Genomic DNA, 14,955 nt, shown 5'->3' on the forward strand with positions numbered 1-14,955 from the left:
GCATTACAGATTCAGTCAGTGTGCGACTCGCGAACCTGATTGGTCAAGCCCATTGTCAGTCACGTGGTGCCTTGCAAAGCTCCTCCCACCGCTCGCGCTCTGACTCGCAGCCGTTGCCTAGGAGCGCCGGAGAGCGCAGTCATGTTCCCCAAAGGGAAAAGCGCGGCGGTGCCGTCGGACGGTCAAGCACGGGAAAAGTAAGCGAAAAAACTCTTTCTTTGTATATAATTTATTCGGGGGTGAAGAGAACATGTCGCTGTTGTTGTTCTGGTTCACTGTGTCCGGCTGGTTAAAGCTTATCCGAGCCGGAAAGTGAATTAAAACGCGGGTATGTTGCTCTGTGTTTGGGTAGTAGCTGCTAAAATGAACTCAGTTACCTGAGCTACTGCGTACTACCGTACTAAATAGTATGAAGGAAAATAGTACGCATTCTCAGCTATAGTGCTGCTTTAACGTACTGTTTAGTAGGGCAGTGTGGTTATGAAGCCCTTTGAAGCTTGTATTGGGTCTCTCTCTCTCTCTCTCTCTCTCTCTCTCTCTCTCTCTTTCTCTCTACACACATCAGAATTGTTATTTATTTAATTATCATTTTACTGAAATCTTTAATCATAAACTTTCATTTGCAGTTAAAGCATTTTGAGATTTCCTATAGCTTTCCCGAGAAGTCCTATAGCTTTAGAAATCTGACCCTAGACATGTTTGGCATGATGGACATGCAGTTTACTGACCGATTTGATGGATGTTAACCTTTTTTTTAACTCTCTCGCAGGTTGGCGTTATATGTCTATGAGTACCTGTTACACGTTGGGGCTCAGAAATCAGCACAGACCTTCTTATCAGAGGTAAAAATCATAATAATAATAATAATAATAATAATAACAGTAATAATCACAATTGGGATATTCTGAAATATTTGTCGTGTCTAATCACTCATGTAATGTGATCTGAAGTTTTATTGTAGTGTAATTTGTTCACATGTGATTGTAAATAAATGCCACGCGCCGTTTAACCAGCGCATCTCCCGAGAAGTTGTGGGATTACGTCACCACAATGAAGGGGCGGAGCTTGTTTGATTGACAGTCAGTCTAACCAACCTAAACTAGCTCGTAAAAAGTTACTGGTGCATACCATGTTGTTGTATTAGAGTTCTATAAATGTTATAAATATGTTATTACTATGGTTTATCAGCATGATATATCTGTAAGCAGTAGATTGTGTGTAAAAACAACACCTCGGCTTCTCTGCTTGTCTGAGGCTATGCAACACTTTCTGTGGTCAACCCGCCCGTGATTACATACATCACAATGTCCAGCTCCTGTGATAACGGTGGGCTTAGGGTAGGAGGTAGGGGTGGCTTTTTTTGGGTGTGGTGATGGTGGGGAGTTGTTGGGTGGGTGGGGGTGTTAAGGGGGTTTTGTTTATGGAAATGACAACATCAGCACAGGAAGCTGCTTTAAAAGAAAGTCTGATGAAGAAAAGTTCACTCCGACTTGAGCGACGCCGTATTCCTCAGACAGAGCGACGGTTTTGTCGCTGTATCTGATGATCGTCTTATCCCTGACGATATTATCATAGATAGTTGTAACTCTGTTTTGCCTGAAGCTTCACTCCGCTGTCTTATTTTCTTCAGATCAGATGGGAGAAGAACATAACGCTGGGGGAACCTCCAGGCTTTCTCCACTCGTGGTGGTGGTACGTCAACCTCAGTCTCAATTCTCACACTTCCTGTTTAGACGCATTCCTTTAGACACTTTTCCGTAGCCGTAGTCACAGTTCAGGTTCCTGGAGAATACAGGATTCCAGAGTAACAGGCTTTAGAAGGACAAGCTGAATCTTGTAAGAAGATACCATGTTAGAGATGCTCATTATCTTGTGTATCATTTTTTGTGTGTGTTTTCAGCGTGTTTTGGGACCTCTATTGCGCTGCGCCAGAAAGAAGGGACAACTGCGAACACTCCAGCGAAGCCAAGGCTTTCCATGACTATGTGAGTGCTTTCTAACTTTCCTCTACCGTGCTTCCGTCCAGATTTCTTACCCAGCCTTCAGGCAGCAGGTGGCCTTCAGAATCTCCGCTCTGATTGGTCAGAAGGTGTTGATTAATCTTCTCTAACAGAAGCAGCGAAGGTTTAAATCAGTGACCTGTACAGCAGACGTTACACATATAACCCCCTGATAATGTGTAATCGTTGATATGATAACATAATTTGTAACATTTAAGGAAGGAGTCTCCAGTGTCAGAGTTAGAGGTAAAGCTGTGAAGTTTTCTCAGGAGAAAGAAAAATAAGCCAAATTTTACAGTTTAAATGTAATTATTAATGGATAAAAAGTGTGACGTGTTTTTCATTAATAAGTGAATGTCGTATACATAATCGTTGTAAAATCGTTAATATTTTGTGGCCTTAAAGGAATTAAACACGTCAGGAAGTGGTGTTATAGGAATATAATCAACTCTGCTGTAGTTACAGTAACTCAGCTTCATCACGCTAACATGTTGATTATTTTCCAGTAACAGCACGACACAGTGGGGTTTATTTCTTTACTTCAAATACACCGATGTAGCCATGTGCGTAAATCGTTTTGGCTAATTAGCAAGCCACGCCCACAACCACGGACAAACCAGCGACTTGTCAATCAACAACTTGTTACATTCGTTATAAATGAGCAAGTGTGAACAGAGTGACCGGTGAAGAGACTTTGTTTTGTTTTGTGTTTTGTTGTTTTGGGGGTTTTTGTGTTTTTTTTGTTTGTTTGTTTGTTTTGTTTTGTTTTTGAGAGTCCACAACTCGTACCTGCAGTTTTCTCAGTTTTATGCAAAATTAGAAGAGTTATGGTGTCATTTTCAAGGTTTAAGATTTAATATTATTTATCACAGTGCAAAAGATTTCTGGTCTTTACCAGCATAAGAGTTTCAGGTGATTAATAAACAACAAAATAATGCGAAGGCCAACAGTTTATCAGGCTCCTGTGTTTCTCTGTGTTTAGTGTTAGGATAATTCAGAATGTTGTATAAAGTTTATAAAAATTCAGCCAGTCCTCCTTTAAAACATTTCAATCTGATCATCACTGAAAGCTCTGAGAAAACCTGAGCCGACTTTTAGACCCGGTTATGGATACGCCCGTGTCTGAACCACATTCGACAACCAACCAATTCTGTCATGACACACGCCGGCCCGTGAATACTGAATCTGAATTTCCATCACAGGAAAATTAAAAACAGCGTGCAAAATGTGTGGAACCACCTTTTGCATACAACAGCTGAAAACAAGAAACAACACAAACACAGAGCTGATTTAAATCCAAATCCCGGTTACAATCCGGTTTTAATCCAGTTACAATCCCATTTTAATTCAGTTTTAATCCGGTTTCAGTCCGGTTTTAATCCTGTTTCAATCCAGGTTCAATCCAGGTTCAATGCGGCGCCAATCCGGGTTCAATCCAGTTTTAAACCAGTTTCAACCTGGTTTCAATTCGGTTTCAATCCGGTCTCATTGTGACTTTAATCCAGGTTCAATCCAGTTTCAATCCGGTTTCTATGTGGCTTCAATACAGGTTCAATCCAGTTTTAATCCGGTTTCAATACGGTTTATCTTCTGTTTCAATCCAGTTTCAATATGGTTTCAATCTGGGTTCAATCCAATTTTAATCCAGTTTCAATCCAATTTTAATTCTGTTTCAATTCAGTTTCAATCCTCTTTCACTGAGGCTTCAATTGGGCTTCAATCTGGTTTCAATCCGGTTTTAGTGTGGCTTCAATCCAGTTTCAATCCGGTTTCAGTGCAGCTTCAATCTGGTTTCAATCCGGTTTCAGTGTGGCTTCAATCCAGTTTCAATCTGGTTCCAGTGCGGCTTCAATCCGGTTTCAGTGCGGCTTCAATCCAGCTGGAGATTAAATTGCAGGTTAATATGCAGAGGTTTATAATTTCAATCCAAATCAGAGATGAAATGACCAGGAGTAAACAAGGTTCTCTAATTGCTTTCTCTAAACCTCAAATATCAGATTTTATTCATAAATTCCTAATTCCCCAGTAAGCATCAGAAGGCTTTACATAAACCAGAACAGAACTTCAGAGTTCTTTTTTGTTCTCTTCTGGCATTACTGGCCTGAAGGCCCGAGGTTGGTATCACGCTATAGCAGAGAGCCCCAGAGGTTTGACAGATAAGCTCCAGCTGACTTTATATCAGCCTTTAAAATGTCTATAACGTTCTGTACAGCGTTTCAGCTCCCCTAGCTTTAAGGCAGTGAGACTCTGGATACAGACATCTGTCCGTGTGGAAATTACAGCTGCATCGTATTTCTTCATGTCTAACACCACGCTGACATTCACACCGCCAGAACAATACCGCAGCACAGAACAAGGACTTCTGTAAAGTAACCATTAAATGAGGTCCGCTTTCAAAGCTGTAGATAGACCGCCACATGCGATTCGGACGTACGAGGGGTCACTGACTGCCAATTTAGCCAGAGCTTAAATTTATTAGAGATTATACATACAATTATTTTTAAAAGTATTCAATAAAAATATTAAGTTAATAATATAAGAACGGAAACTACACAGGCATGTATTTTTTATTTATTTATTTTTATTTGCTTATTTATATTTATTTTAAAATAGTGGTGGTGTCTTTACTTATCAGATTATTTATTTATTTATTCATTCATTTAGCAGTTGCAGAAAAAATTATGCATACAATTATTTTTTACAATTATGTAATTACATATAAGTTAATAATATAAGAATGGAAACTACACAAGCATTTATTTATTTATTTATTTATTTATATTTTAGAATGTCTTTTAGAGTGTCTTTACTTCTAGCTTTGTAACCAATTATTAGATTTATTTATTTATTCATTTCGCAATTATACAAAAAAATTATACATAAAATAATTTTAAATTATGTAATAAAAATATTAATTTCATAATCTAAGCAAAGAAACTACACAAGCATTTACTTTATTTATTTACTTATTTATTTTTATTTTAGATTAGATGTAATGGGTTTTATTTACTTTTAGTTGTGCAGTGATTTATTTATTTATTTATTTATTTATTTTTGCCTGCTTATAGAAATATATTGAAAGTGTCTTTCTCTCTCTCTCTCTCTCTCTCTCTCTCTCTGAAATACACGTTTCTTTGGTTAATGTTGCTTTTGACCTCTCACACATGCCCACATTGGTCATCATCCCTGAATAGACGTATCTAAACGCCATTCAGACATATCTAAACGCCATCATTAGTATCAAAAGGTGTCTTTTTTACTCCATTTTAAAGCCTCTGTGTTCATTCATAACTTTAGCGTTAGTGCAGGAGGAACACATCCTGGTGAGTAACGTGTAGAAACGTCACCATAACGATAAATACACACGTGGAGCATCGTCCCCGTGAAGGAGCCGTTACTATAGAAACAATAATCTAGGAGAACGAACGAACGATCTGTCAGAAAACCAGTCTGCTCCTCCCGGCCAATCAGAATGCAGAAGTGACAGAGAAGCCTTCCCGGAATAAGGAGGTGATGTAGGCACCTTGGCGTCTCTAGCATTATTTAATAAAGTCGTTGATTTTATTTTTTTCCTCCAGGCTGCCGTGGCCCTTTAAGCCAGAAATAGCTGTTGGAGTGTTGGATGGGGAACGGCGTGGGGGGAGGGGAGCCGCAAGGCCTGATAATGGCGAGGTTAGCTCTGGCGTTTTAGCTTTTTAACCCTGACGCAGCAGGAAAGGAGGGGGCGTGGAGACCCCTGCTATACCCTCCTCGCATTTCCAGCACCGGGCAGGATCGTAGGGATCAGGCCCGTGGACACAGCAGGGGTGGATTTATTTACTTTTAGAAGTAGTTCCTTATTTAAGTAGGTAAGACACATCTCTGAATGTAAATAAAGCTAACGTCAGGATGGTGTTTGCGCCGCTCCTCTCAGTTTCCGTCCGAGCGTTCACGCTTTAGACTTTAACACTTCCCTCAGTTTCCACATCATCAGCCATTGTCCCAGCATTGATTTTTGTCTCAGCGCTCGGATAACGCCAGGCTCGCGTGTATTCGGGAACGATCTGTGTAAACACCGATTAATGGCTTCGATCAATCAAAGTTCTGCGTAAGATGACACACAGGAAGTTCGTGTGTGTGTCTGTGTGTGTGTCTGTGTGAGTGAGTGAGGTCTCGAGAGATTCATCACTCTATTTTTATCTGTTTGTGTGGTGACATCAGAGATACGCCGCGGCTGTGAAAGGCTTAACCCTTAAGGAGCTTCTGTTTGCATGTGTGTTTGTGTGTGTGTGTGTTGTTCGTGTGTGTGTGTGTTTGGGGGGGGGAGTGTTTGTCTTACTGTTTGTTTCTCTCTCTCTCTTTTTCTCTCAGACAAAACGCTTCATTTAATCAGGGGGATGGTGCTGATAAAGGCAGACTCAGTGTGTGTGTGTGTGTGTATTAGAGATGGCACAATAGCACTTTTTTCAGCTTCTGAAAACGAAAGCAACGTTTTAATATATTTTTTTACCCCTCAACCGTCGTACAAGTAGAAAAGCAAAGGCATCAGGGGACACGATCCCACGTGTTTCGTTATAGAGCTAGCTACTCACTGTTGCTATGGTAACTTAGATAACTTATCGTAGCTTGTATAAACTATTAGTGTTCCCACTTGTGGGCGTGTATCAACTCTTGTTTGTGGTGATGTTTGTGGGCATGTATGAACTGTTTCTCGTTTTATTTGTGATTATATTTGTGGGCGTGTATCAACTCTTTCTAATTATGTTTGTGGGCATGTATCAACGGTGTTTGATGATGTTTGTGGGCATGTATCAGCTGTTTCTGATTATGTTTGTGGGCGTGTATCAACTGGTTCTGATGATGTTTGTGGGCGTGTATCAGCTGTTTCTGATGTTGTTTGTGGGCGTGTATCAACTGGTTCTGATGATGTTTGTGGGCGTGTATCAGCTGTTTCTGATTATGTTTGTGGGCGTGTATCAACTGGTTCTGATGATGTTTGTGGGCGTGTATCAGCTGTTTCTGATTATGTTTGTGGGCGTGTATCAACTCTTTCTAATTATGTTTGTGGGCATGTATCAACGGTGTTTGATGATGTTTGTGGGCATGTATCAGCTGTTTCTGATTATGTTTGTGGGCGTGTATCAACTGTTTATGATGATGTTTGTGGGCGTGTATCAGCTGTTTCTGATTATGTTTGTGGGCGTGTATCAACTGGTTCTGATGATGTTTGTGGGCGTGTATCAGCTGTTTCTGATGTTGTTTGTGGGCGTGTATCAACTGTTTCTGATGATGTTTGTGGGCGTGTATCAGCTGTTTTTGGTGATGTTTGTGGGCGTGTATCAGCTGTTTCTGATTATGTTTGTGGGCGTGTATCAACTGTTTCTGATGTTGTCTGTGGGCATGTATCAACTGTTTCTGATGTTTGTGGGCGTGTATCAACTGTTTCTGACTATGTTTGTGGGCGTGTATCAACTGTTTATGATGTTGCTTGTGGGCGTGTATCAACTGTTTATGATGATGTTTGTGGGCGTGTATCAACTGTTTCTGATGATGTTTGTGGGCGTGTATCAACTGTTTCTGATGATGTTTGTGGGCGTGTATCAACTGTTACTGATGTTGTTTGTGGGCGTGTATCAACTGTTTCTGATGATGTTTGTGGGCGTGTATCAACTGTTACTGATGTTGTTTGTGGGCGTGTATCAACTGTTTCTGATGATGTTTGTGGGCGTGTATCAACTGTTTCTGATGATGTTTGTGGGCGTGTATCAGCTGTTTCTGATGATGTTTGTGGGCGTGTATCAGCTGTTTGTTGTACCCTTAATTGAGCTTCCCATAGCACACACTCCTTTCACGTGTTCTCTGTGTATTTAATCTGGGTTCTCCAGTTTTCTTCCAACTTTTGGAAAACATCCCAGGAGATGGATCACCAGGTCTAAAGTTTCCCTCTTAGGTGTGAATGATTGTGTGTGTGTGTGTGATGATGATGACCTGGTTTCTCAGACACAGTGTCATGTCATGCAAATTAGAAGCAATAAACTTTAATCTACTGTGTAGCTTAAATATTAAACACAATACAATATGATCAGTTTGTTTTTTCCTGATTAAAGTGACAGTTATAAAATAAATGACCACGCCCGTGTCCCGCGGTGTGATAGAGAGAAAGGGTACGGTATCACGCCGTATCCTCTGGTCACGGTGTAAACAGGAGGGCTTGTGAGGGCCGTGATGGTGCTGAAGGTTGTGCGCAGGTTCACTCTGCTCTGCCAGTAGAGCCTGGGGATTAGTGAGGGAATGGAGAGAAGAGGAAGGAAGTGAGTCGAGTGAGAGAGAGAGAGAGAGAGGGAGAGAGTGTTACTGGAGGGCAGAGAGCAGGAGAGAGGACGATGGGGGAAGGGTTGCTCAGATGAGCACTTTTCTCTCTCTCTCTCTCTCTCTCTCTCTCTCTCTTTTTGTCTGTGCATGCTGCAAATAAACAAAACAATATGCAATGTGATGTGCAGCTCGGATGTTTTAAAGAGCCGTAATGCCAGAGCGGGGGAGTGCATGGACGTGTTTGGGGTGGTGTGTGTGTGTGTGTCTGTGTGTGTGTGTGTGTAGGGTTGGGTTAATTATCTTGCTTGCTCACTGATAAGGGCACTCATGGCTCGACGTGCCAATTGTGTGACTGCGCAGTCAGTCGTCTACGTCTTAACTCTTAACTATTTCAGGAATTTCCTTTACTCTTTTCTCTCTCTCTCTCTCTCTCTCTCTCTCTCTCTCTTTTTCTCTCTCAATCTCTTCTTTAAACGAACAGCTCGTCTGTTGTTTTCCAGGTCGAGATAGAGCTGGAGGTAGAGGTGGAGGGTGTGTGTCCATGTGTACATGAGCGGTGGAGGGAAGGAGGGGGGTTCGGAGCGAGTGCGCTCGAGTCTGTAGGGGGTTGGAATGCTGCGCTGCGCTCTCGAGGCCAGGCCGAGGATTAGAGAGCCAACGTTTTGCCCAAATTCCTCATGATATTGTGGAGCTTCGGGTGGAAATGTCTGGACCGTCGCTCAAAACTGAGAGAGAGAGAGACAGAGAGAAAGACATTCTGTCCCTCCTGAGCTGAGCTTCTTCAAGACGGATTAGTTTGGTTTACATTCCACAACTTAATCTCCACTTTTCCCCAAAAATTCCCTGGAGTAGCGTTCCACCAACTCTTCATCTCATACTTTTATTTTTGATCAGAATAAAGAATTTATAACACAAACCTTAAACAATAAGAATATTGTTCATTTGCTAAAGTCAGCTTTAATTCTTTTAATTTGGTTGATTCATTAGTGATTTGTTGATCAGAACCATTTAAATTTGATTCGTTCATTAGTGATTCGTTGATCAGAACCATTTTAATTTGATTTGTTTGTTAGTGATTCGTTGATCAGAACCATTTAAATTTGATTCGTTCATTAGTGATTCGTTGATCAGAACCATTTTAATTTAATTTGTTCTTTAGTGATTTGTTGATCAGAACCATTTAAATTTGATTCATTCATTAGTGATTTGTTGATAAGAACCATTTAAATTTGATTCATTCATTAGTGATTCGTTGATCAGAACCATTTAAATTTGATTCATTCGTTAGTGATTTGTTGATAAGAACCATTTAAATTTGATTCATTCATTAGTGATTCGTTGATCAGAACCATGTTAATTTGATTTGTTCAGTAGTGATGCATTGATCAGAACCATTAGGTCTTTAAAACACATTATTTGGCGTATTTTCCGACCCAGCCGTGTTTTGGTGATGTTTGGGTGATGTTTGGAGATTTTGCAGGAAGCAGCAGCTCATTAAAGAGTACATCAGGAACGAGTTCATTAACAACATGTTCTAATAAAAGTGAAGAGATTTGATCTGGAGCTGTGGAACTGTGGGTCACTGTATAAACTGTGAGCTACAGACAAAAGAATTTCATCCCCCATTGTGTCACCTGTGTGTGATATGGTTGCTGTGGTAACGCTGGAATTCTGGGATGTGCTGTGAGTCGTCTGTGCTGGAAGTTTGAGCGCACGCTCCTGTTAATCCCTGCACTGAACTGCTGACTGGACTGAACTGGTCTGGACAAGACTGGTTTCCGGACTGGACTGATTTCCAGACTGGACACGACTGGTTTCTGAGCTGGACTTGTTTCTGAACTATACTGGTTTCTGAACTGGACCAGGTTCTGGACCCTACTGATTCTGAATATTTTATGGAGTGGTTTGTGAACTGGACTGGTATCTTTTCTGAATTGGACTGGTTTCTGGACTGTACTGCTTTCTGAACTGGACTAGTATAATTTCTGGACTGGACTGGTTTCTGGACTGGATTAGTTTCTGAACATGACTAGTTTTCAAACTGGACTAGTTTCTGGACTTGACTGGTCTGCACTGTTTTCCAGACTGGATAGGACTGGATTCGATTTTGAGATAGACTGGTTTCTGGAATGGGCCTGACTGGACTGGTCTGATTTCTGGCCTGGTCTCATATGGACTGGTTTCTGGACTGATTTAGACTGGTCAGGACTGGTGTGGGGTCAGCAATGGTTTCGGTTCATGACTGGTTTTGTGGTCAGGACTGGTTTTGGTTCAGGACTGGACTTGTGTGAAATTCAGCATCGCATCGCGTGCCACTGGCGAATGACTCTCTCAGTCGTTTCCAGAAAAGTGTGAACAACAATGCAGTACAGTGTGACAGATTTAGACTCGTTTCCTCTAAACAAGTTTGACATCATCAACTACAAAACCGTCCATGTTGATATTTTTTGTGAGAGATGTTCTGTGAAGGGACGACTACAGCGTGCAATCTGTTTAGCAAGCTGTGCTGCAAGAATGATGCTTTGTTGCTTTACTTTGACGACAGACAGCATGTTGTATCCGGTGGGGACTAGAGAGGAAAACGCAGACGGCCAGCCTGGCTTGGCATTAAAAAATCAGCCGACATCAGCAACCCAGCCATGACCATCAGCGAGAGATACACTCCGGCGGAGGTTCCTCACAGCAGCTTGAACACAATGCTAATTAATATTTTAGCTCGGTTGTCTGTAAGCTCCACCTCCTCTCAGTTTTCATTGGTTGCCTTGTCCAATCACAGACATTTATGACCCATGATTGATTGCAGGTCAAAAGGTTAGTTAAAAATTAGCATGCGGTTTTAAAAGCAATACAATAACAGCTAGCGCAGCTCTGAATCATCCCAAAGCAACTAAATGCTCCATTTCCTGTTTACGTCATTCTATCTATTCAATCACAGAAAATATATCAGCCTGCGACCTCTCCGTCTCAGCCACTCGATTTAAAGACCCTCGTTTTGCATTTTGTGGTTTAATTGCAGCTAATGGCGCTTTTATCGGGAAGGTCAATTGGACCGGGGGCAGGCCAGCACGCGCACAGCCTGGGCTCTCCACAAGCTAATTGCTCGGGCCGCTCGGGCGGTCCGCGAGCCCTTAAGAGTCTCTTCACACACAAGGGTTTCTGAAAATAGAAAAAGAGCTCTCGGTTCAGATGTTTGCCCTGAACCTCAGACCATTTCCGTTTGAATTATTTATGTGGAAAGAGAAACACGGGTACATGCTTTTTATCGACAAAAAAACATGCTAATATTAAATAGTAGCTTTCTTTTTTCTTCAGAAATGAGCGCTGCTATGGGGTTTGGGCAGAACGTACTTCCAGAGAGTGGACAGATGGACATTTTAAAGTATTCTCAGTAATAAGCCATGTTTCTACAGACACTGGAGACTGGAATTGGGTGAATCAGTAAACAATTACAAATAGCGTCATTACTAGTTTTCGTTTGTTTCCTGAGAGTTCGGTCTCGTGCGATGTTTCCACTACATCTCGTATCCGTTCACGGCGATCCTCTGGTAGACAGGAAGCCGCACGGTTCCCGTGAACCCGAGCAATTCCACAACGAGTGCCAAGCGTGAGATGAGTCACGGTTCTGAAGAAGCACGAGCCGAGATGACAGACAGCCCTTTCAGCTGGAGGGAGAGAGAGAGAGAGATGGGAGATGGAGAGAGAGAGAGAGAAAGAGGGATGAGACAGAGTGCTGAGGAAATAGCAGGGGAAGCCAGTGGAGGAGGCAGCAGATGGAGAGAAAGCTTCTTGTTTGAAGTTTTTTTTTTTCTCTCGCTCTGCTCCTCCTTCGTCTCTCAGGACCAGCTGTCAGGAGCCGTTAGACTTCCAGTGTATCACTTTACAGCAAAACAATGGAATAATCGAACTGTTGACACTAATGCTTTTTGGGTCTTGTTCGCCAATCTGTTCCATGATTCGTGTGTGCGTGTGTGTGTGTGCGTCCGTGTGTATGTGCGTGTGTGTGTGAAGCTTCAGCAAAGTGCACAGTGTCAATCCTCTGTATTTCTTGACGTCTACACCACCCCGGCGTTTTCCGGCAACAAGCCGATCGTTATTAACCTCATTGTAGTCGCCGATTTTAATGATGTGGTCAGGTCGTCCTCTTCTTAAACTCAGCCTTGTCAGGTCCCAACCTCTGACCTCTCACCCTGCGTTTTTGTACGACTCCGATTCCCGTCTCCACTTCTGTCAATCATTAACACAGCACCATGGAAATCGATGGCAGCTCCATCTTTAGCAGCTGACCAGAGGAGGGACCACCCGGAGACCTGTCTTTATACCACACACACACACACACACACTCTTCCTCCCCTTATCAATTGTTTTCAAGCTACTTTATTGGCTTGACAAACAGCAGCCCATTTGTATTGGCTAAACACACACACACACACACTTGTCTTTTTATTCCCTCTCTCTCTCTCTCTCTGTCTTTATTTCACTCACATTCTCACCTTATTATCTCTCTGTCCACCGTCTCACACACCCCCTCATCCCTCCATTTCCACATCCTCTCTCTCTCTCTCTCTCCTCACACTCTAGTCGTGTGTCCATTATTCGCTCATCCTTTAACCCCCGGACTCTCATCCTGCCTGATGTCACACATGGAGATGGCGTCAGGAGAAGGACTTTGTTACCAGGCAGATGGCACTCATCCACTAGCTCTATGGAGATGGACGAGTGTGATCCCTCACTCCACATTTGCACACCCTCCGCCCCCCCTCCTCTTTTTACCATGTGCAAAGTAAACGTGTAAATAAGCAAACCAATAACACCTGTCCCCCGAGGGAGACGGTGGAGACACAGCAGGCCTATTCTGGCTGCTAAATGAGTGCTCGCTCGGTAAAGCCTGCTCGCGGACTCATCACCAGAAATGATATCGAATGCTTTAATGACACAATGGGGTGCAGTTTATTTTCTCATTTTCCACGACATGCTTCGATAGCGGCTGCATCCAAAGCCGTCTTTTTTACGCTGCTCTGTAATGTGTGTCTGTCCTTATGAGACGATCTCTCAAATGCTCACAAAAGACACGTTAAAGAACTTAATGTGAAAAAAATCGCTTTGCAGCTGTTTCGCAGTGATATGATGTAATGCAGCATCAATAAAGTGTGTCAGCTTTAACACAGGAGGTCACGCCTACTTTAATGGCGCTGAACACAGAGGCCACGCCTCCTTTACTGTGACTGATGGACACCGAGGCCACTCCTCCTTTAATGGGTCTGATGAGCACAGAGGCCATGCCTCCTTATTGAGGCTGATTAACATAGAGGCCATGCCTCCTTTAATGGGTCTGATGAGCACAGAGGCCATGCCTCCTTATTGAGGCTGATTAACATAGAGGCCACGCCTCCTTTAATGGGGCTGATGAGCACAGAGGCCATGCCTCCTTATTGAGGCTGATTAACATAGAGGCCATGCCTCCTTTAATGGGGCTGATGAGCACAGAGGCCATGCCTCCTTTAATGAGGCTGATTAACATAGAGGCCACGCCTCCTTTAATGGGTCTGATGAGCAATGAGGCCACGCCTCCTTTAATGTGGCTAACGAACACGGAGGGTACGCCTCCTTTAATGGGCCTGATGAACACAGAGGCCACGCCTCCTTTACTGTGACTGATGGACACAAAGGCCATGCCTCCTTTACCGGGGCTGATGAACACAGAGGCCACGCCTCCTTTAATGGTGCTGATTAACATAGAGGCCACGCCTCCTTTAATGGGGCTGATGAACACAGAGGCCACGTTTCCTTTAATGATGCTGATTAACATAGAGGCCACGCCTCCTTTAATGGGGCTGATGAACATAGAGGCCACGCCTCCTTTAATGGTGCTGATGAACACAGAGGCTACGTTTCCTTTAATGGTGCTGATGAATACAGAGGCCACGCCTCCTTTTAATGGGACTGGCAAACACAGAGGTCACGCTTCCTTTAATGGGGCTGATGAACACAGAAGCCACGCCTCCTTTACAGTGACTGATGGACAGCAGACGGCGCCTCCTTTAGTGGGTCTTATGGACACAGAGGCCACACCTCTTTTACTGTAATAAAGGACAGACAGGCCATGCCTCCTTTACTGTCACTGATAGACAAAAGGCCACATCTCCTTTACCATGACAGATGGCTGGAGGCCACACCTCCTCTATTATGATTAACAGACACCTAGGCCACACCCCTTTCACTGATATCTCTCTCAGGTAGTTCTTCACACTAGCACACCTGCTGTGACTCTATCAGCGGGGATGAGGTGAATATATTATTTGGCTTGCACCAGGTGCATACGCTGTGTTGTTGTTTTTGTTTTTGAGGTCAGCACTCGTTCAGGATCTTCGTTTAATCTTGTCGCAAGGTGAAGTGAGTTTTGTAGCCGTCTGCAGCTGGATCTCATCAGGACGCAAGAAGATGAGCAGTGGACGGAGGGATATAAGAGTCTGGATGAATAGCACTCTCTCTCTCTCCCTCTCTCTCGCTCTCTCTCTCTCTCTCTCTCTCTATTTCTGTCTATCTCTCTGTTTAGCTCTGGCATTTTTCATTTCCTTCTCTCCGTCTCTCTCTTTCTTGTCCTCTGTGCTACTTTCTGCCCCGTTTCCATTTCCTGACCTCAGGACAGCCACTTTTACGTATTTCA

General features: G+C 43.0%; 1 protein-coding gene across 6 annotated transcripts in view; it reads left to right on the forward strand.

Moving 5' to 3' along the window:
* Positions 1-62: 62 nt before the first annotated feature.
* The window catches only part of ssbp3a (single stranded DNA binding protein 3a), a 35,106-nt gene continuing 20,213 nt past the window's right edge, over positions 63-14,955 (forward strand). For 2 of the 6 annotated variants that reach the window (XM_058418118.1, XM_058418121.1), the window contains exons 1-4: positions 64-197; positions 770-842; positions 1,631-1,692; positions 1,901-1,985. In XM_058418118.1, coding sequence (XP_058274101.1) covers positions 142-197; positions 770-842; positions 1,631-1,692; positions 1,901-1,985 — 276 coding nt within the window. In that variant the 5' untranslated portion in view covers positions 64-141. Of the gene's footprint in view, positions 198-769; positions 843-1,630; positions 1,693-1,900; positions 1,986-5,694; positions 5,849-14,955 lie in introns of those variants that run through there. The other 4 variants (XM_058418122.1, XM_058418123.1, XM_058418120.1 and 1 more) reach the window with 3 other exon arrangements.

The sequence above is a fragment of the Hemibagrus wyckioides genome, linkage group LG20 (genome assembly GCF_019097595.1).
Source record: "Hemibagrus wyckioides isolate EC202008001 linkage group LG20, SWU_Hwy_1.0, whole genome shotgun sequence".
Taxonomy (NCBI): Eukaryota; Metazoa; Chordata; class Actinopteri; order Siluriformes; family Bagridae; genus Hemibagrus; species Hemibagrus wyckioides.